This window comes from Triplophysa rosa, linkage group LG22, assembly GCF_024868665.1.
Source record: "Triplophysa rosa linkage group LG22, Trosa_1v2, whole genome shotgun sequence".
NCBI lineage: Eukaryota > Metazoa > Chordata > Actinopteri > Cypriniformes > Nemacheilidae > Triplophysa > Triplophysa rosa.
In genome coordinates this window covers 19,976,609-19,998,039 of record NC_079911.1, presented here as the reverse complement: position 1 = coordinate 19,998,039, position 21,431 = coordinate 19,976,609, and the positions used below count along the sequence as shown (strand labels likewise).

The following is a 21,431-nucleotide window of genomic DNA, read 5'->3' as shown; positions in this document are numbered from 1 at the left end:
ATCACTAACTTACACTCAACTCGTTATGTGAATAGTGCCTAGCATAGTAACTATAGATACCGTTAACATTAGTCTACGTGCATGAACTAAGGAATCATCAATAAGGTTTGGTAGTCATTGTTTACAAGCATAACACTAAATTCATGACGAGGCACGATCATGCTACGTAAACTATTAAGACCCGTCAACATTACATAATCTCTAATCTACTTTTCGGTTATAAATTGTGAACCAGTAACATTAGTGCGCCAATAAACAACCTGAGCACAGCCTAATAACTAATAAGCTTAAAAGTACAGGACAGTAAGAAAAAATGTACATGTAAGACTTTCAAATCCAGTAGCAGGATGGCTAACGTAAGATCTCCATCTGTTTTACAACCTGTTGCCTCTTGCAGCTCGCGCCACCGAGTGTAAATCCGTCAGATATTGATTCGTGTTCGGGCTCGTGTCCGATCACTCTCTCTCTTTTCCTCTTTGTTTTTTTTTTGTTGCTGGCTCTGCCATGGTGATGGTTTAGAGACTTGCGTTGAACTAGATCGTTTTATTGTTAGCTGTTGGCTAACTTCACCCAGGCTACGAGTAAAACGTGACGTATGCCGTAAAGCAGGTGATGGGCGGGGCTTGTGAACCTACCCGCACACCAAAGTTACAAGTGTGGTTTCAGCTGATAGAGGGCTGCTTGGGTAGCAGCGGCAGTAAAATTCATCCAGTTAAGAGTTGTCCTACCACTAAAATCATTTTAGAGAGATTATTTTAAGATCGAAAAACTCTCTAGTGTTGCTTTAAAGAACGTCCCAGAACATCCAGCAACGTTCACAGAGAACACCCACAACATCCTGCAGCATCATAACATTCCATTAAATTTTGCATGCCGTGATTGCATCATTTTGTTTTGTAGACTTGACTACTGACTATTGCTATCTTGTGTAATGTTTTGTGTGTGTCGGTTGTGTTTTACAGGACACAAGAGAATACGAGGTGTCGATATGAAGAGGCCCACGAATGCATTCTGTGTTGCTCCAGTGCTTTGAGGAAGTGATGTAAATAGCTCCTGATAATTTCCACTTTGCCCCCCCCCCAACCTCCAGAGGAACGTACATCGGCCGAAAGAGAGTGAGTGAGAGAGAGACAGACAGACAGACAGAGAGTTGTGTCGGGAGGGACTGTGAAACGGGAAGTTTCAGTTGTGAATCTGGTTGGCCAGCAGAAGTTACTGTTTTTTTCGGCACGTATGCACTCCCAGCGGGAGGTTTTCATTGTAACATTCAAAACATGTGATGTGTACGTGAGCGCTTATGTGTGACACGAGAGGAAAAACAAGATGACAAGAAGGAAAGTCTCACCCGGAGCGTGAAGGGTGGCGGCGCTGTCTGTGTGTTTCTGTGGCCCGTCCTGCCTGCTGTCGTTTTGAAGTCTTTGTACTTAGAGCCGTTTGTAGTGCAGGTTTTAAAGTAGTATTTTTTCCTGCAAGTGATGTCGTATGACAGCGGAGAGAAAAGATGTATTTATTTTCAAGTATATGTGAAATGTTCTCCGCTGATCAGTGAATACTTCATTTTGGAGACGAAGAAAAAATGTTTCAGATTTCTGTAAAGAAATGTTTAAAACTGAATAAATACATTTAAATCTTTTTTAACACGAACGTGTCTTGATTTAATGAAAGGCTTTTATTTTGAAAGATCAAATATATTCCAAAATAACACCCATAAAAGTTCAAATGAGTTTACTGTTCACCCAAAAATAATCATGTGGTTGAAAGATATTCCGAGAAGTGTCTCAGTGGTTTTGTGTTCATACAATGGACGTCCGAGGGGTTCAGTGTTGTTTGATGATCAACATTCTTCAAAATATCTTCTTTTTCGTTCTGCAGGAGAAAGAAACTCGTACAGGTTTGACATGTTATGAGGATAAATGAATGATGAAAAAACTCTCATTTTTGCGTGGACTTTGCATTTCTTTTCTGAGCTGTTAATGCGAAACATTTGCAAAACAAATATTTTTGTCAACAGCTGCATGAATCGAGCGTCCGCCCACTTTTCAGTTTCACTGCAATTTTTCTCAATTCTGTCCACTCGTTTCCTTTCATTGTTTAATCTTTGATAAATGACCGATTCTGTCACGTGCTTACATTACCATCAGAAATGTTTCCTTTAAAACATTGATGCCAAGGAATCATTGGTGTACTTGTAACTCTCACGTTTGGGTCTGAGTGACGCGTGTGTTGAAACCACAGGTTTTTGTAGATCTTAACTTTCATCTGCATTCACTTCCTGTTTTTGCCCATTTGACTTCAACCCTGAACTTCATGCTTGTACAGTGCGGCTTTCATGAAGGTACAGAAATTGTTTATTGTTTCCTTAATGATTTCTTTGGAAAGGTTTGCTTGGATGTTTTTATTTCTCTCATTGCTTGTCAGTGTTTTTCCCAGGTGACCCAAACCTGTTGCTCTTCTTCATGTCAAACTTAAAAAAACAACTGTATGTGTTGTACAATACGATTGATTACTGTATATACTGCTGTGAGCTGCCACAAGAGATGTGTTATTGAATCAAGTCTGTGTTTCTTATAACATCTTAGTTTCCACAACTACCAAGAGAGGAAGTTTAGTCACTCCTGAAGTTGATTTCCTTTGACTGACAGTTCTACGAATACAAATATAGTTTTATAAAGACTCATATACAAAACATACACTTTGTGTCTTCTCATGAATCGTAATTTAAATTCGCAGGCTTTATTTTCTCAGCGATGTCTTTCGAGTGATGCGACTGTCAGTCAGACGAGGAGCTGTACTCCTGTTCACCCTGTTTGGAGTGTGCTCACTCACCAGAACCCTGTTTCGTGTACTAAAATGTCACGGATCAGCTCCCCGAACACATCCGGTGTCTGTAGTGGTTCGAAACTGGAACCAGACTCAGTACCGTTACGACCAGCACACTCCGGTCGTGTTTGTGGGTGGGTTTCCTCGCTCGGGGACCACCCTCATGCGTGTCATGCTAGACGCCCACCCTGACATCCGCTGCGGGGAGGAGACGCGAGTGATACCCAGAATGCTCGCGCTGAGACAGAGCTTTGGACGTCACGGTATTGAGGGTCGCATGCTCGAGGATGAAGGCATCGGTCAGGAGACGCTGGACGCGGCCACCACAGCTTTCATACTGCAGGTCATCGCACGTCACGGTGAACCTGCACCACTGCTGTGCAATAAAGACCCGTTTACACTCAAGAGTGCTGTTTATCTCTCACACCTGTTCACCAAGTAAGAGACATCACGAATTTAATGCAGAAATAATCCGAGAGGCTTTACACACTAAAAAGTGATTTGAAGTTATGTTGACTATAATAATGAAAGATTTTATATCAACACTACACTTTTAAATAAGTTATGTGGACTGGAGAGTAAAATAAAACACTTTATGGGGTTATTAGTGGACGTACGTAAACCGGGAAAAGGCTGCGACCTAATCAAAAGTCTTAAAGGGACAGTACACCCGAAAACACAACTTCTGTTCCGTCATCTTTTATTCAGTCTCGTGCAATTCAAAACCCGTTTCTTTTAGAAATGTGTTGTGGTTTTGCCATTGGGTTTATTGTTTGATGATCAAAATATATGTTGTGTTCTGTGGAAGAAAGTCATACATGATATCACGATGAGTGAATAGTGAAAGAATTGTCTTTTTTCACACACTCTTCACTATTAGTGTATATTGACAGTACACAGTAAAGAAACAGTGTTTGGTATGTTTCACACATTTTCCCATATAGATGCAGTCCAATGTAATTTTTCATGTATTTTGAAAATATGTGTCTTGAAATGACACTTGTTGCTCAATTTATATGGGGTTACATTTGTGCCAAAAATGTATCGACTGCTTTATGCCTTGTACTATACATTTGTCTTTGTCTACGGTCATTGCCTACTTGTTCAGGTAAATCAGTATATGTTGATGTGTATGTTGTCTGTTGAAGTCGTCTTAATATGTCGTCCTGCCGTCTTTTTCACTGTTGTCCTTATTGTCGTTTGGTTCTGTCAACTTTACTATTGTTCTGTCCTGTTATCCTTGCTGTCGTCCTGTCTGTTGTCCGTGCTGTCGTTCTGACTGTCGTCCTTGCTCTGTTAGCTTTAAAATCGTTTAAACTGTGTCAAATATGTGCACAGGCGCAGACGCAAAGATGTCCAAACAAACGTCTTATCATCCTCACAAAAAAGTTTACAAACTTGTGTGTCAGCTATAATGCACACCATTTTTGTGTATGAGTCCATACAGTAGTGAAATACATAGGAATATTTGCATTTGATTTGACGGTTTATTATAATAAATATAAAAAATCTAAATGATGTGCGTTATAGCTGACACACACATGAACATTGTACAGTAAGTTTTGTGGCTGTAAGTCATTAAATGCCATTGAGCTTTTAAACAAATATTTTAATGTGTATGTAACTGTAGAGATGGTCCCTAAATTCACGAATATGGAACGTCCAACGTCAAACCAACTTTATGCCAATAGCACAGTTGAAGCGAGCACGGCACGAACTTGTTAGCAAGCACAACTCTGAAACAATGTCCGTTTGCTATCTGGGTAGTCTGCTGAAAAAAATTTGTGAAATTCGGCTTGGATAATCCTTCCAGTTACGAGTCAGACGCGACTTCCGCATTGCGCGTTCAGTAAAAAGGTATGGAAACAGTTTGTAAACTTTTTTAATTGTGAGGATGATAAGAAGTTTGTTTGAACATCATTGCGTCTGCGCCTGTGCACAGATTTGACACAGTTTAAACGATTTTAAAGCTAACAGAGCACGGACGACAGACAGGACGACAGCACGGACGACAGACAGGACGACAGCACGGACGACAGCAAGGATGACAGCACGGACGACAGCACGGACGACAGAACGGACGACAGCAAGGACGACAGAACAGCACAATAGTAAAGTTGACAGAACCAAACGACAATAAGGACAACAGTGAAAAAGACGGCAGGACGACATATTAAGACGACTTCAACAGACAACATACACGTCAACATATACTGATTTACCTGAACAAGTAGGCAATGACCGTAGACAAAGACAAATGTATAGTACAAGGCATAAAGCAGTCGATACATTTTTGGCACAAATGGAACCTCATAAATTTAAATATCCGGGGAGTCCTCATCATGCCTTGCACTTTCTCCACATAATTTCTGTCGTCCTTTCAGCTCAAAATTTCTGCTGATGCTGAGAGACGGCCGGGCGTCGGTGCACTCTATGATCTCCCGGCGAGTCACCATCGGTGGATTTGACCTGGCCAACTACAGAGACTGCCTGTCAAAATGGAACAGTGCAGTGAATGCGATGTTGTCTCAGTGTCTGGCTGTGGGCAGGAGGAGGTGTATGACGGTACGGTACGAGGATCTGGTGTTACAGCCACGTGCTACCATGAACAGCATACTGCGGTTCCTGAACACACCCTGGCACGAAGGCGTGCTTCACCACGAGGAGGCCATTGGGAAACCAGGAGGAGTGTCACTGTCCAAGTGAGGCTAAATTACAAACATGCACATAAAATGTGTTGATATACTGTCCCATGATCATCCTCACTGTTCTGCTTTGTTTTGAAGAACCGAGCGTTCCACGGATCAGGTGATCAAACCGGTTAACCTGGAGGCCCTCACGCGCTGGGTGGGACACATCCCAGCAGACGTCCAGGAGGACATGGAGAACATCGCTCCGATGCTCCGCAGGCTGGGATACAACCCTAATGCCAATCCTCCAGACTATGGTCAACCGGAACCTGAAGTGGTCAACAATACACAAAGGGTATTTACGCATATATGAACAACATGTCACACAAGTTTTGTGTTAAATTGTTGGTCAATTATGGTATTTTCTTTACGTGTCTTTCACAGGTTTTGAAAGGAGACTTTAAAACTCCTGCAAACTTGAAAAGATGGGACCAAGTGAGTGCTTCTGAAAAGTATAAGTTTGACACTATCAAATCTAAGCCGACAGAACATGCCTACGTGAAAAACACTGCAGTATACTTTAGTATTTATTATAGTAACCTGTAGTAAATTGTAGAACATTAAACTATGCTAAAGTATTCGGTTGTATTAACTATAGTAAATTGATTTTGAACTGTAGATATTACTGCAATGTACTTTAATATTTACTATAGTAAGGTTCAACAACGCTATAGTAGGGTCTTTTACTAAGGTTGGCCTTTTCATGTGGGTGCTTATTAAAAAAACCTGCAGATGTCACTTGAAAAATATACACTTTGTATATTATGTCTTTAGTAACAGTTTGTTTTAATTAACTGTACTTTTTAAACCATTTTGAGAACAAATTAATGTAATACTTAAGCTTCTTCTATTTTGTTTGATAGATACCTCAGAAGAGACAGAAACTCAGTGGTTGATCATTTTGTCCAGTTTGGCTTTTAATAACGTCACCACAAGTGCCAGGATAAAGACAGAGCTGGACATCTCACCCAAACATCACCATAACCCAACTGAACAGTTAGATTCCTAAATGCAGTGAACTGCCGTCGAAGGTCATACAAGTGACTGTGAACACACCTTTAATAATATATCATCACCTTTTCACATCTGCATTTGTGGTTTTTCTCAGGTATATTTATTATTTCCTGCTGTATTGTTTAGATTATATTGTTTTATTTTTGTGTAGAGAATGACAGTGATCACTGCGGTTGTGTTGTTTTGAGGAAATGAGAAATACAAGCTGTGACGACGCGCTGTTGCTATGTGCGCTCGTGCATTTTGCTGACCTACTTAAACCGAGTCATTTTTCATTTGCAAGTGCCAACACGCCTCTTTAACCCTCTCATTGACTCCATATGGATTTTATTTTAATAAAGAAATTATGAAAACAGCGCAGTCTGTTACCCTTTTTTAACCATATTTTGTGTCGTGAAGGTTTGAAATAAAAGCATAAAATCCACACTGTGGGCCGACCCTGTGCGCTACACCGCATCATATCACTCCGCCACTGCCTCAACCCTCACGAAAACGGGAATATTATTCACTTTCAAAGAACACGTTTATAAACGGGGTTGTATGCGTTTAATATACCACATTTGTCGTTATAGTAAAGCGTACATAAACGGATGCTTTTGAATTAGACCGCAGCAGTTGTGAATAGTGCCCAGGGCGTAGCGGCGGAAGGATACATCACGGTCTATATAAATACTCGGGTCTTTTGTTTTGAGCTTTAGATTCGTTGCTGTGACGAGAGAGTTGTAACGTTTGCCCTGTGCTTTTTCCAGAAAGGAACATTTGTTTGTAAGTATGAAGTAAAATCTGTCTAAATTATACCAACATGAAAGAATTTGCGAAAGTGAAAGACTTCAAATGTCTGTTGTTCTAAAATGTAGATTTTTAAGCGTTAGCATATTAGCTTTGTCGGCTAACCGGCCTTCGGAGTAATTCATTATTAAATGTGTATGTTTTTCACGTTTAGTTGTACGTGTACGAATAAATGTCGGTAGTGTTTTCCCTTGGTTTTGTTGGGTTTTTGGTGGAATGTTTCGCCGCCAAACAGGGCGGTACGTTGAAACTATTAATCTGCGTAACGTTAACTAATTATAACTGCTGTCGGCCGTAAACTCACGAGTAGTAATTCGACTTCGAACCCCCGTTCGAAAAATAAAACATTTTTACTGCATTTACCCCCTTTTAATCGATATTATCGACGCTGCCTTCTCTTTTTTTCTGTGGTATATTGTCGCCATTTTGTTTTATCACCCATTTTTGTTGCACCGTGACGCACAGTTGAGTCAGCAGTAATGTGCGTGTTAAAGACTGTGTAAAACAATTTCTTTGTTATGAGGAATTTTCAAGAAAAGTCTTTTGATACAAAGACATTTTGACTAAGTTACATTGAATAATGCAACAAATAATAGACTTGTTGTGTCTCCCCCTCATTTGGATTGCTGTTTATTAAAATTAACATTTCACTTTACTTTGTGTTTTAGCGTAAAGATGCAGATCTTTGTAAAGACCCTGACTGGCAAGACCATCACCCTTGAGGTGGAGCCCAGTGACACCATTGAGAATGTCAAGGCTAAAATCCAGGATAAAGAAGGCATTCCCCCTGACCAGCAGAGGTTGATCTTTGCCGGCAAGCAGCTGGAGGATGGACGCACCCTGTCCGACTACAACATCCAGAAAGAATCCACCCTCCATCTTGTCCTGCGTCTGAGAGGTGGTATGCAGATCTTCGTGAAGACCCTGACTGGCAAAACCATCACATTGGAGGTGGAGCCCAGTGACACCATTGAGAATGTCAAGGCCAAGATCCAGGACAAGGAAGGCATTCCCCCTGACCAGCAGAGGTTGATCTTTGCTGGTAAGCAGCTGGAGGATGGACGCACCTTGTCTGACTACAACATCCAGAAAGAGTCCACCCTTCACTTGGTGCTCCGCCTCAGAGGTGGTATGCAGATCTTCGTGAAGACCCTGACTGGCAAGACCATCACCCTTGAAGTTGAGCCCAGTGACACCATTGAGAATGTCAAGGCCAAGATCCAGGATAAGGAGGGCATCCCACCTGACCAGCAGAGGTTGATCTTTGCCGGTAAGCAGCTGGAGGATGGACGCACCCTGTCCGACTACAACATCCAGAAGGAGTCCACCCTCCATCTTGTCCTGCGTCTGAGAGGTGGTATGCAGATCTTTGTGAAGACCCTGACTGGCAAGACCATCACCCTGGAGGTGGAGCCCAGTGACACCATTGAGAATGTCAAGGCCAAGATCCAGGATAAGGAGGGCATCCCTCCTGACCAGCAGAGGTTGATCTTTGCTGGTAAGCAGCTGGAGGATGGACGCACCCTGTCCGACTACAACATCCAGAAGGAGTCCACCCTCCATCTTGTCCTGCGTCTGAGAGGTGGTATGCAGATCTTTGTGAAGACCCTGACTGGCAAGACCATCACCCTGGAGGTGGAGCCCAGTGACACCATTGAGAATGTCAAGGCCAAGATCCAGGATAAGGAGGGCATCCCTCCTGACCAGCAGAGGTTGATCTTTGCTGGTAAGCAGCTGGAGGATGGACGCACCCTGTCCGACTACAACATCCAGAAGGAGTCCACCCTCCATCTTGTCCTGCGTCTGAGAGGTGGTATGCAGATCTTTGTGAAGACCCTGACTGGCAAGACCATCACCCTGGAGGTGGAGCCCAGTGACACCATTGAGAATGTCAAGGCCAAGATCCAGGATAAGGAGGGCATCCCACCTGACCAGCAGAGGTTGATCTTTGCTGGTAAGCAGCTGGAGGATGGACGCACCCTGTCCGACTACAACATCCAGAAGGAGTCCACCCTCCATCTTGTCCTGCGTCTTCGTGGTGGTAATTAATCTGGTCATGATGTTAAAGTCTTAAATTGGTCAAGACCAAACCCTTCGCCCCGCCCCTTCCCTACTCTTGTTCCTATTAATCATTCAATAAAGTTCTAGCATTCCACTTTGGTTGTCTGACTCATCTTTTAAAATATTTGATTTGTGTAATATATTAAATGCAAAATTGTTTTTAGAATATACAGTATTTATTAGTTGTGGAGAGTTGTTAAGTGTCAGGGGAATTTAAAATTAGTCGTTTCTAGGTTTCAAAAACATTTAAATGTTCTTATGTGCTGGTATTTGTAATTTTAGGTTAAATTAAATGTACATTTTGCAATTTGGGTATCATGGAAAGATATTAGCCAAAACATTAAAACTGACATTAATATTAACTGTCATTGAGACCTAGACATTTGAAATGTTAATTTTTTTTTTTTTAAGTGTTGTCTTCATAATCTTTTCCTGTCATTGAGTGAAATTGATTTCTTCAGCCACTAGATGTAGCCAGTGTTTATGGTTTATAGGTTTAATGTTTTGCACTGCTTTTAGATGAACTGATTCTTGAGTCATCATGCCATTATACTTTATTTCTGACCTTCTCGCACAATAAGATGCATTTCAAAATGTAAATGCAGAATTAGTTCCCCATTACCTTTCTCAATAGGCATTTTGTATAATCAATTTTTGGTTTGCTTGCAGTGCTCTAAAGTTATGAAACTTGAAATTTTCTCATTATATAAGACCGGTTCAAAGTATGTTCGACTATCATAGGCTAATAATGTGCTGCTGATACAGTGTCAATGGAAAATCCAATGAGTTCATCCAATCGGAGTTAGTTTTAGTATATATTTAAAGCGTTTCAGTTTTAGATAACTCTGATCTGTTAACCCTGTAGCAGAAGGTTTTGACTCAAATTGTCTAATGCTGCATTAACTGTAAAGACGGTCAGTATTGAGTAACTTAAAGTATACACAAATCAACCTTTGTCTTGGCAATTTAGATAACAGAACGCCCACCGTCCCTGCATTCCTCCTCTCTTACATTCACATATAACAACCCATTCACACACTACATCTGTTTCTTTAAGAAAATGTATACATATACAGAAGCATGTTATTGACATTGACAGCTGCAGACAAAAGTATATCAAGTAAATTAACTTAAACAATAAAGATGTTAATTGTAAAGTGAGAAATGTGACAACCCCATGTGGAATTGAGGAATATTTAAAGTAAAAATGATAATAATGCAGTGGTGTTCATTACGTTATAGATGTACTTGTGTGGGTTTATATGCCTTTTCCAATTTGGCTTTTAAGTTTAAATTGTTTCTTTGTTTCAAGTTCTGAAGATTTTGCTTTTGTATTGTAGGTTAGTAACACAACAAAGTCACTCTATCATGTGTTTAACTGAAATTAATTCAAATTTAGATGGCTCATCTATGTGTGCTTGATGGTGTTTGTCATGCCCTTTGGGATACCAAATTATGACCTGATATTCTTGTTTTCTTTGCTAAGGTCACATTCTGAATTGGTCTCGGATTTGAACTCACAATCACATGAACGGCCAATTTAAAAGGGTTGATTTTGCCTAAATGCTATGTTACTCTGCTTTGCCTAATTTTGCCTTCGCCCGTGACATGACATGTTATACTTTAATGGCTTGATGACTGGAGGCTGTATTATCCCAGTGTGGAGTGTCTCATATGTGGTAATGATACAAATCTGTAAAAGTATTGAAAGAATGCTAATGTTATTGTTTATATAGCTTTAGCTGGGGTTAAACTGCTGGTAACTGCAGGTGGTTCAAAACCTCAGGACATGTTTTGTCCCTCCCTCTAAGAGAACATAGCCGAGAGCCCTCAAAATGTGGAATTATAAGAACAGTATGCAAAATTACGTTGGATATATTTGGTGTTTTAACAAAGAGTGTCTTATTTTAACGTCTGATGTGTTTAAAGCAACTTTTTTCCAATGTTACAAGGAAAACGTGAGTTTAAACATTCTCTTATGACAAAGAATAACGTTCTGATAATAAAGAAATAATTGCGAGACATTTTTTTACTACGTGCATAGTTAAGCATTGAAATTGGCTGTGAAATGTACAGGTTATTGTGCTTTTTATCCAGATAAGCCGCAGCTCACCCGTTCACTTCTATGTGTTTGCAGGGAATGGATGCCCTGTCCAATATGGCGGCTCCGTGGACACTGTAGCCGCGGTTCAAAGCCCTCCATGCGGGATTAAAAGCTATTTTTAGAGTGATTCATGGGAGCACACATGTGACTACATTAACCAGAAGTCTCTGCTTTATAGGTGGAGCAATGAGCACCATAAACATGGCAATCGAACAGCAAAACCCTCATAAAAGCACTTCAGCACGGACTTTAACATGACTAATAGCTGTACAGTCATAAAGTCCGGAGCGCATTAATAATTTGATGAAGTGCATTTTATGGCTTTATTTATTAAACTGAAAGTTTCTTCTGTTTAGTGCAAATTTGTTTGTAGAGACATATATATTTGTTGTGTAAAACTTGTGCATTTGTTCGTGAAGAGTTTGAAATAAGGATGGCTGTGTCTAAAGCTACAGTAGCGATCGTGCTCATGGTTCTGGGAGGTTTGGCTGTGCTGTTCGGAACCGTCTTGGTGTTTGTCGGACCCATTATAATAGATGACCAGATAGTGAAGGTGAGTTATATCTGACAGGGGCTACACATTTGACTTTATAAATGAATTGAACTGTGTCTGTGTTCGAAGAGAATGAACCGATCTGATTTTCACTGTATCACCTACCTGTGGTCTACACAGCCTACCTGAGATCAGCATTGACACGGATTGTCATCTTTGTATAATTCATTTCGGAACATGCCTTTGTTTGTTTAATTTGTTTGTTTTGTGTAGCTAACTGACTCCTCTTTCTTTTCACTTTTCCATGTAATGTTGGCTATTCTGTTTATTTAATCATTTCTTTACTATCTGCACTCGTATGTATTTACTGTAAAGCTGTAGCACATTTTGAATTTCAATTTCGATTACATTTATATAATTTATTCCACGATTCCATATTTATATTCACCGTTAAAAAAATGTTTTTAAGAATGTGTAAATGGTAGTCTTAATTTTTAATCACCTTCACCTTTCAGTTCACTTAACTCGTGTGACCATTTTTGTATTGTAATTTTTAAATAATATTTTGTATTTCTTTTGACAAATATGTGATCGTAACGTCTTATTCATTTATATACGTATATATGTTGTTTTGAGTAGTTGTTTAGATTTCTCGTGTTTCGTATCTTTGCAGAATGTAGAGATCAATCCGAAGAACGATCTCTCCTACACTATGTGGAAGGACATCCCGGTACCGTTCTTCATGTCTGTGTATTTCTTTCATGTTCTTAACCCTGTTGAGATCCTGAAAGGAGAGAAGCCCATGTTGCAACAGAGAGGGCCGTATGTCTACCGGTGAGGACGTTTTCTTTAAAGCAATAATATGTTTTGTAAACAGTGCTGTAAATAACTTGACCTGGACTGGACGTTTAATGGCCCTGTGGATGTTCAGACTCGTAGGCAAACACTGTGGAATTCACGCTATGCGAGTGCTTTGTCTCTATTGTCCAGTCAGGACCACCAAAATCTCTGAATGTCCCTCCTTTAGGATTTCAAGGAACGTTTTCTGAAGTGAAAGTGACCTATTAGTCAGATATGGTGACCCATACCCGAAATGTGACTCTGCATTTAACCCATCCAGAGAGTAGTGAACACACGCACAGCAAGTGGTGACCACACGTACACCCGGAGCAGTGGGCAGCTATCACTGCAGCGCCCGGGGAGCAAGTAGGGGTCAGGTGCCTTGCTCAAGTGCACCTCAGTCGTTACCCGCCGGCCCTGAGGATCCAACCGGCAACCTTCTGGTCACGAGTCCCACTCTCTAACCATTAGGTCACGACTGCCCAAATTCTAATTCTAATTCTAATTGGTTTGTTCCTCCTGTGCTAATAATGTGTCCACTTTGATCAAAAAGAAACGGTCACATGTGACCTTTATGTGGGTCTTATAAACATAATTGTAGTAAAACAGAGTAAAATACTTTTCTTCTAGGCTCAGTCCAAAGTCATTTTGATGTTTTGCAAAACAAACATTTCTTAGCGCACTCAGTTTATTTGTTTTTTTATTCATTAAATCTAATTCCAATTCATTTTTTTATTTGAGATGATTATGTGGGTAAATGTGCACTGGTTTCATCATCTCGCAGTTATGTTTAGGAAACAGACGCATGGCAGAAGTTTCTAGAGCGATCATGTGCTTGCGTGCATGTGTCATACGGCGTGTCATCTTGTGTGACTTTCTAATATCCGTGCCATTTCTGCTGACCCACTACCTCAAATGTCTTCCTCAGAAAGCAGAATTTTGCAGAGTTTGGACAATATTAGTGTATAAAGACTCTTGTTAAGACATCTCCGCTGACTAACCAAAATAAAAAGAAAGCTCTTTTCTTTGACTTTTGTTTATTCGGTGCGTTTCAGTGAACAGCGCTGGAAAGACAACATCACGTTCCATGACAACAACACAGTATCGTATCGTGAATATCGTCAGTATTTCTTCGAGGAGAGTATGTCTGTGGGAGATGAGTCTGATGTGGTCACCATCCCCAACATGCTTGTCCTGGTGAGTTTCTTCAGTGATATTTTCCCCATCATCCCCGGCGACTTGATATAACGCCGTTTCATTGTGTTTCAGGGCGCTTCAGTAATGATGGAGAACATGCCGTATCCTTTTCGCTTGCTGCTCAGCACCACCTTCAAGTCCTTTAATGAAGGAGCGTTCCTAACCAAACCGGTGGGAGAACTCATGTGGGGCTACGACAGCAAGTTGGTGGACTTTCTGAACAAATATCTGCCGGGCATGCTGCCTTCCAGCGGGAAGTTTGGACTGTTTGCCGAGGTATCATCTTCTCCCATGGAGTGATTTGTACAGCAAAAGATGCAGAGCTCTTAAATTAAAGTCATTTCTTTCCAAATACAGTTTAACAACTCCAACACGGGGCAGTTCACAGTCTTCACAGGCCAAGGGGACATCCGGAACGTTCATAAAGTCGATTCCTGGAATGGTTTGAAAAGCGTAAGTTTCGACTAGTCTAGATGACATTTTAGAAGAATGTCACATATTTGAAAATGTGCTCGATCTGTAGACAGCTCACAGGGAACAGAACGTCGCTCTGTAATGTTGATCATCATCAAACTGTAACGCAAATGATGTTGGTTTCAGGTGAATTATTGGAGAACGGAGCAGTGTAACATGATCAATGGAACAGCTGGACAGATGTGGCCACCGTTCATGACCACAGAATCAACACTGCCCTTCTACAGCCCTGATGCGTGCAGGTACACCACTGACAACAGATTGACGCACACTCTTAAAGGGACAGTGCACTCAAAATATGTCAGATACAACACATTTTCTAAATACGTGTTCTACAGAAGAAAGCGATGATGTTAAAGGTGTAGTTCACTATAAAATTAAAATGTCATGATAATTCACTCACCCACGTGTCATACTGTCCGTGTGTTTATTTCTTCTGTGGAAAAAACAAATTGAGGTTTTTGAAGGGGAAGCTTTCCAGGGTTTTTCTCCATATAGTGGACCGTTGGTTGAGGTCCAAATTTTAGTTTCATCGCAGCTTCAAAAGGCTCTACGTGACACCAGCCGATGAATAGGGGTGTTGTATAGCCAAACAATTGGTCATTTTCCAAGAAAACGAAAAAATGATATACTTTTTAAACATAAATATATGGCAAGAAGAACGAAACACACAGACGGCAGATAAGTGAATTATCATGCCATTTTAATTTTATAGTGAACTACTTTTTCTGTCATTTATGACACTGTGCTTCGATACCTTCTGTGTTTTCATTGTAATACGATGTGACATCTTCTGAAAGTGAACAGCATAAACCGATCCAAAAACAAACAAATAGTCTGTTTGTGTCATCATTCTGGATCAGTCTTTGATAAACAACTATTTTCTCAGCTTTTTCGTTTGAAATGTTGTTTTTAATGCAATTTAACCACAAATAAATGCGGCCAGATTTTTTTAAAGCAGAGGCTTTGTTCTTTCTTTGGATATTAAATGTTTGCATATTCATCCTACAAAATATCCCATGTAAATGTTGTGACAATGCTCAAAGAAGTTGGCAAGGAAAGAGCGAAGAACCTTGAGGTCCTGATGTTCATATGGAATTGAGTTTGTCAGAGTTTTGTGGTGCTTTTGTGACCTCAGGTCAATGGAGCTGGTGTACCAGAGGCCGCTTGTGTCACGTGGGATCCCCGTGTTCCGTTACGTGGCCCCAAAGACCCTCTTCGCCAACGGTTCAGATTATCCTCCCAATGAGGGCTTCTGTCCGTGCAGACAGTCGGGTCTTCTGAACGTCAGTACCTGCAGACACCGTGAGCACATCTGACATTTCTTTATGACTTTATCTGTGCGCTTCTGACCACATTTAGAGTCAGGTGATTTATATCAGGAGCGTTTCTTTCTTGACCTCAGATTCGCCCGTGTTTATTTCTCATCCACACTTTTATAACGCTGATCCTGACCTGTTGAACACCATCTATGGACTGAACCCGAACGAAGACGATCACGGGCTTTTCATCGATATTCACCCGGTAAGAAAACCAGACACGCAAAAACATTACGATGAATACAAATGTCACAACATTACAAAAACATTATCATGTTCGGAATGCTAATTTAATTAGCTGGGAATAAAATTCAAAAGAATTATAGAAACGATTAGCACACGTAAGTAAACAATTAACAATTATTTAGAACAGAATTCAACGTTTGCTTCCACAGTTTAACCTTATAAAGGAAAGAAAACAGAATATCAAGTTATCTTTCAAGGTTATTGATTATCTGTCACTTTGACTTATGAAACGCGTTTTTATCTGTGAAATTGGCCGTAAATTTAGTCCTTGTGTCACTTATCTAAATTGGTTACATAAACATCTCGTTTTATTTTTCCGTTCTTTTACTGAAAAGTGCTGTAGTTTGTTGTTTTGTTGTTTGATAATACGGTTGCGTTTATCTTTACGACATCTGATAAGCTAATTGGAAATTGCAGTTATTACGACCTTTATGATGCTCGAATGGCTCTCAGGAACCTAACGACCCACTATAAACATGTTGAAGTTTGTCATTTTTAATTGATATATACAGGCAGTACTGTAAAAGGTCCAATCTGTGTAAGATTTGAAAGATTAAAGATAGACGGTGGACGTGCGTTTGGACCTGCGGTAATAAAGATGTTGAATTTCTCTAACACAGATAGGGATGTGCCAGGTTTCTGTAGAGTTTGTCCTGTTGTGCAAAGGTCTTGGGTGGGCATTTAAAGTCGCTTTGGATAAAGTGTCTTTCAAATTCGTTAATGTAAAGTTTCATTATTTGTTGGAATCTACAGTGAGCAGTGAAAACATGTTTGATGTCTTGTAATGTTTGTGATCTCAGGCCTTTGGCTGCACAGATGGTGTGATAAGACGAACCTTTATTGCTTGTTATTATTGGAGATATGAACATGTTTAAGAAGTTGTTGACACGCTATCAGCCTGAGTGCCATATTTCTTAATGACGTTATCTAGATGGAATGTTCTCACATCTGTAGCATGACACATGATTCGCTTCAGAATCTGTCATAGTTGCAGTCCTGTGTCCATGACTAAGTCACCAGTAAATATGGTGAAAACCATTAATGCCGTCTCGTCTGTCTTAAACAGATCCACACTGTTGTTTGCGTTTCTTTAGAAAATCTTTTTGGTCTGATTCAAAAGGAATTTTGGCAGCTAATTCTTTCAACAGAGTTTAGATCTCTTTCACGTTTCACTATGTTTATATCCATTTCCATAAATCCACAGATTTCATTCTCCAAATTTACTGAAATTTCATATTTTCATTATTTTCTTAGGTCATTTTGGAAAATGCAGAATTTTTAGACATTTGTACTGGAAAACAAGACAAAAATACTAAGTGTTGCAATGTTGTCATGGATGTTAACATGGTTTCTACATTTCAAGTTGCTGTATTTACTCATTCACCTCTCTCAGGATGTCACAGATCAGCTGTGTTTGATTGACAGATGTTTGTATTGCAGGAGACAGGAGTGCCCATGAATGTGTCCATCCGTCTCCAGCTGAACCTGCTCACGAAGAGCGTGTCTGGAATCTCGTGAGTACAGGACAGATGTCACACTGATGTGTGTTTGCTCAAAAACCGGCCGAGGTCCAATAAGATCTTTAAATGCCTGTTTGTTTTTCGATTGCAGAGCTGTTGTGAACTATGTCCTGTTTCTGTACTGTGTTTTTACTGTGTTTCAGAGAGACGGGGAAGATACAAGAGGTGGTGATGCCCATGATCTGGTTTGGAGAGGTGAGATTGAAGAACAAACTCCATTAAAGAGACAGTTCACTGTAAATAAATATTTGTTGTTTTGTTGGTTCAATTAAAACAAAGTTACCTGGTTAACTTAAAATTTGAGTTAATTCAACTTGAAAATATTAGTTAACTTGTCGAGAAATTTATTGAGTTAACTAACATTTTTAAGTTACATTAAAGTCACTGTGCAATTAAAAATAATAATAGTCATTTTCTTACACAGCGTTGCAGTGATTATTATAAATGATTTATCCATGCACATCATTATTTTTGTCAAATTAATTTGCAGTTGTAATCCCCTCTAAACAACAATCCCTGAAAAAGAGGTAGGACTATACGGACTGTTCAGTGGGTACCGCTGGTGTTTCAGGCCAATTTACAACAACCCAATCAATTAGGGGAGGGAGACATGAAGTCCCGCACTACTTTGTTTTTATTTTAGAAGCGTTTCACTTGGATGTCACTCGGATGTACGTCACGACGATAAAGAAACGAAGACAAACGCAACTTCCGTTTCATGGTGACTTTAAATTTTTGAGTTAAGGCAACCAGGTGACTTAAAAAAAAAAAAGTTGAACCAACAAAAACAAATAATAATTTTTTTACAGTGTTCCGCCAAAAATAAAAATCATCTTATTCCTCCTCATGTGGTTGTGAACCTGTATGTGATTCTTCAGTGGAACTCGAAAGAAGATATTTTGTGAAATGTGTTCATACAATGAAAGTCAACGGCTTTTATTCATAACAATCATTTCTCTTTCAGTTTCAATTCTGAAACCGATTTGGTTAACAGGTGGATTTTTGGATGTTGTCTTTTTTTAGAGTGGGTACATTGACGGTCCCGTCCTCGACACATTTCGTACCAATCTGGTGGTGTTACCCATGGTAATGGAGTACATGCAGTACATCTTCATCTCCCTCGGACTCGCTCTCATCCTGACAGCCGCCGTCTTATACCTCAATGAGAAGGTATGGGATTTACAGCACATTATGGGTTGATGGGACGTTGAGAAGGATTTGATGTTTCAATTTGTATAAAGGGCAAATTAACACCTACAAGCACTTTGAATATTCCTTCATCATCACCCCACCTGAACTCTCTGCATGACCCCTCTGACTTCTATCAGTGTTTTAATGGCGTGCAACATTGACATGGTGTGTTTTACAGATATCCAGAGACAAGAAGAAATCTAATCTAGCACAAGCGGTCAGCATCAACATTTTAGATATGTATCTACATAAAGCAATGAGAAGTGACCAAATTATGATTATCTCTTACCCAAAATCTTCAGAAGTTCAAGATTTCTTTATTATGATTATTTAGGACATCCATGTTCAAGAAGCATTCACCCAAACATGAATATTCAGTCATCTACAGAATGACCAAGAGCTGTAAAAACAATTCGATTATTATCTGTTGTAGTTTAAAAAGTGGAGCACGAATCTAATAAACTACCGTTCATTTATGATCCACGTGAGGGTGAATTAACAATGGCAGAATCTTCATTTTTGGGTGAACTATTCCTGTAAATCTTGCCGCGCTGACAGGTAAACAGCCGGATTGGAATGATCTCTGACAAACGGATATGAATCCAGTTTTATTCTGAGAATATGTAAATGAGCACAATCCAGTTTCAAAGCATGTGATTAACCGATCCACGACACCTCGCATGATTCCCTCCCTGTGTCAATCACTTCAACACCTCATGCATGCGTCTCCACATCACACTAATCGCACACGGGCCGCTCGGATTCCCGTCTCTTCATCTTCTGACGTACGTCAAAATAATCACGCTGGAGAAGTCAGTGTCACTGCCCACCTGATGTTCAATGAGGTCTGGTTATTCTTTTAGGAAAACGTAAAAGACACAAAACACGAGTCGAGCGCGAATGAGCAGCAGGCTGAAAAATGTGTCATGAGCGATCCAGGTGGGTTTGTGGCTTTAACACATCACATCTCAAACTCTTCTTCTGCAGGTGTGTGGAGACCGCAGCACTAACAAACGCTCGGGACGAATGTTCTTCATTTCATCTGCTGTCGTTCGTAACGCATCAGAACAGAAACTGTGTGTTTGTGTGTTTCTCATGTGGAGCAGATGAGCATTCAGACGCACGTGTCGAGAGAGAAATGCATGAATACAACTTGCGAAGTTCTTTTTTTAATAGCAGAATTACTTATGAACTTATATGTAAAAATATCCTGATCAGGTCCTTAATGTCAAATGTCAAAATAGTTTACCAATTAAACAAAAAACATGGTTAACTGTGGTCGCAAAACAATATTTTAACCGTGCTATTTGTAGTAAAACTGTGGACAGGCAATTTGTCGATCAATCTGCCAACTTTCACTATACTTTGCTATATTAAAACAATGGTTTATCTTTTATAATAATATTTTTAATTGAGCTTTTAAAGTACATATTTGGTGTAACCAATATTTTTTTTATTATTAATATCATTTATTCACCTGTGTTTTTTCTTCCGTTTAAAATTGCGGGTTGAGAATGATCGTTAATGTTTTTAGCAGATGGTTTTGTTTTCTTTCTGTTGTATTAACATGCTTCTGGTCTTCATCGGCAGGTGAAAAGTAAGATGTGTGTCCTGCCGTGTACAGATGTGAATCCAGACGGTTCAGTCCACGAGAAGACTCCTCTAACACACAACACCGAGACATAAGAGCATCCGTCCACTTTACAAACTCAATGCCTTACAATCCCACAATCCTCTGGACATGAAATGTTTGTTTTATTGGGTGTTGGGCTTGATAACCAGTAAAGACTGCCGTAATAAACGGGGATTTGATGTGGAATTTGAACTATGAGTTTTGTGCACTGTGGCATGGTGAGAATGACCTGTTGGATTTGTGTCTGATATAAACGTGAGCGTATGAGCATTATGGTCAGGTTAGATTAAAGCGCTTTCTGTTGTTCTGTTTATTTTAATTTATCGTGGACACTTCACTCCTAATGAAATACATCAAAGCAGAGAGTGTATTTGAAACGACACATTCAATAACACATTGTATAATTGAAATGAATCATGAGATATCCGATGTAACCTTTATACTGTAAAAAAGAGAAAGTGGTGCGCATGCAACGTGTCATCAAATCCCTAGAAAGCAGAACATGCTGACATTTCTCGATATGTGATAACACATCTCGGCCCCGTGTTTTAAAATCCTGACTGTAAAGGCACTTGTGTTTAAGGCCTGTGCAATATTCTTTAATACCTGCGTCATGTTTGACTGTTCTTTAATTAGTCTATTGTTTAAGAAATAAAGTTTGCAGTGTTTAAGAATGTATTAATATCGAGGAGCCAAAAACAAGGATAGTGTCATTTGCATAAATCCACGTAACACATCCTGGATAAATGTTTGTATTCTTTGATTTAAAAGCCTTCTGTAATATGTGTCTTCATTCTTGTCCATTGAATCTTCTTGTCCAAAAAATATCAGGTTTACTTTTATTACATGCTTTGTGTGATGATAACGAAGCCTATTTTAAGAACCATTATAACTGACATTTTCATGACCAATCCATTCGATACCCGAGTTCTTGTTACTTTGGGATAAGCTTTGGATGTTTGTTTGTGCGTAATTTGGTAAAGAACAGTAGCATTAATATTGTTATTTTACCGTTGGCTTAATTACTGACAGTACATATC

The 21,431-nt window shown here is 39.7% G+C and overlaps 4 protein-coding genes across 7 annotated transcripts in view; all 4 read left to right on the top strand.

Annotated features, from left to right (window-relative positions):
* The window catches only part of LOC130546451 (seizure 6-like protein), a 30,172-nt gene extending 28,527 nt beyond the window's left edge, over nucleotides 1–1,645 (top strand). For both annotated transcript variants that reach the window (XM_057321717.1, XM_057321716.1), the window contains exon 17: nucleotides 963–1,645. In XM_057321717.1, the coding sequence (XP_057177700.1) occupies nucleotides 963–992 (30 nt within the window). In that variant the 3' untranslated portion in view covers nucleotides 993–1,645. The remainder of the gene's footprint in view (nucleotides 1–962) is intronic.
* Nucleotides 1,646–1,759: 114 nt separating this feature from the next.
* On the top strand, nucleotides 1,760–6,922 carry tpst2 (tyrosylprotein sulfotransferase 2). 2 transcript variants are annotated; one of them, XM_057321719.1, is made up of 6 exons: nucleotides 1,760–2,335; nucleotides 2,731–3,258; nucleotides 5,205–5,522; nucleotides 5,607–5,805; nucleotides 5,895–5,945; nucleotides 6,374–6,920. In XM_057321719.1, exons 2-6 carry the CDS (start codon nucleotides 2,762–2,764, stop codon nucleotides 6,404–6,406), a joined length of 1,098 nt encoding a protein of 365 aa, XP_057177702.1. In that variant the 5' UTR covers nucleotides 1,760–2,335; nucleotides 2,731–2,761; the 3' UTR covers nucleotides 6,407–6,920. The 2 variants fall into 2 exon arrangements, with proteins under 2 accessions (XP_057177702.1, XP_057177703.1); XM_057321720.1 differs by lacking the exon at nucleotides 1,760–2,335 and having other exon boundaries at nucleotides 2,733–3,258; nucleotides 6,374–6,922.
* A 238-nt stretch (nucleotides 6,923–7,160) lies between these two features.
* Nucleotides 7,161–9,468, top strand: ubc (ubiquitin C). The gene is made up of 2 exons (XM_057321718.1): nucleotides 7,161–7,289; nucleotides 7,982–9,468. The coding sequence occupies exon 2, from the start codon at nucleotides 7,989–7,991 to the stop codon at nucleotides 9,360–9,362; it is 1,374 nt and encodes a 457-aa protein (XP_057177701.1). The 5' UTR covers nucleotides 7,161–7,289; nucleotides 7,982–7,988; the 3' UTR covers nucleotides 9,363–9,468.
* Nucleotides 9,469–11,540: 2,072 nt separating this feature from the next.
* scarb1 (scavenger receptor class B, member 1) lies at nucleotides 11,541–21,161 on the top strand. Of its 2 annotated transcripts, XM_057321925.1 has the most exons (13): nucleotides 11,541–12,031; nucleotides 12,645–12,805; nucleotides 13,867–14,008; nucleotides 14,081–14,284; nucleotides 14,366–14,461; nucleotides 14,609–14,724; nucleotides 15,621–15,787; nucleotides 15,888–16,006; nucleotides 17,488–17,561; nucleotides 17,711–17,762; nucleotides 18,591–18,737; nucleotides 19,622–19,697; nucleotides 20,349–21,161. In XM_057321925.1, the coding sequence occupies exons 1-13, from the start codon at nucleotides 11,912–11,914 to the stop codon at nucleotides 20,357–20,359; spliced, it is 1,485 nt and encodes a 494-aa protein (XP_057177908.1). In that variant the 5' UTR covers nucleotides 11,541–11,911; the 3' UTR covers nucleotides 20,360–21,161. The 2 variants fall into 2 exon arrangements, with proteins under 2 accessions (XP_057177908.1, XP_057177907.1); XM_057321924.1 differs by lacking the exon at nucleotides 19,622–19,697 and having other exon boundaries at nucleotides 11,555–12,031.
* The last annotated feature ends 270 nt before the right edge of the window (nucleotides 21,162–21,431 follow it).

Excerpts from the sequence above, each read along its gene's own strand:
- tpst2 (XM_057321720.1), top strand. The coding sequence starts at position 2,762 with ATGCGACTGTCAGTCAGACGAGGAGCTGTACTCCTGTTCACCCTGTTT. Across the intron at positions 5,523-5,606 it reads GGAGGAGTGTCACTGTCCAA|AACCGAGCGTTCCACGGATC; the intron begins GTGAGGCTAAAT and ends TTTGTTTTGAAG. Across the intron at positions 5,806-5,894 it reads TGGTCAACAATACACAAAGG|GTTTTGAAAGGAGACTTTAA; the intron begins GTATTTACGCAT and ends TGTCTTTCACAG.
- ubc (XM_057321718.1), top strand. The coding sequence starts at position 7,989 with ATGCAGATCTTTGTAAAGACCCTGACTGGCAAGACCATCACCCTTGAG.
- scarb1 (XM_057321924.1), top strand. The coding sequence starts at position 11,912 with ATGGCTGTGTCTAAAGCTACAGTAGCGATCGTGCTCATGGTTCTGGGA. Across the intron at positions 14,009-14,080 it reads TCCCCAACATGCTTGTCCTG|GGCGCTTCAGTAATGATGGA; the intron begins GTGAGTTTCTTC and ends ATTGTGTTTCAG. Across the intron at positions 15,788-15,887 it reads CGTCAGTACCTGCAGACACC|ATTCGCCCGTGTTTATTTCT; the intron begins GTGAGCACATCT and ends TCTTGACCTCAG.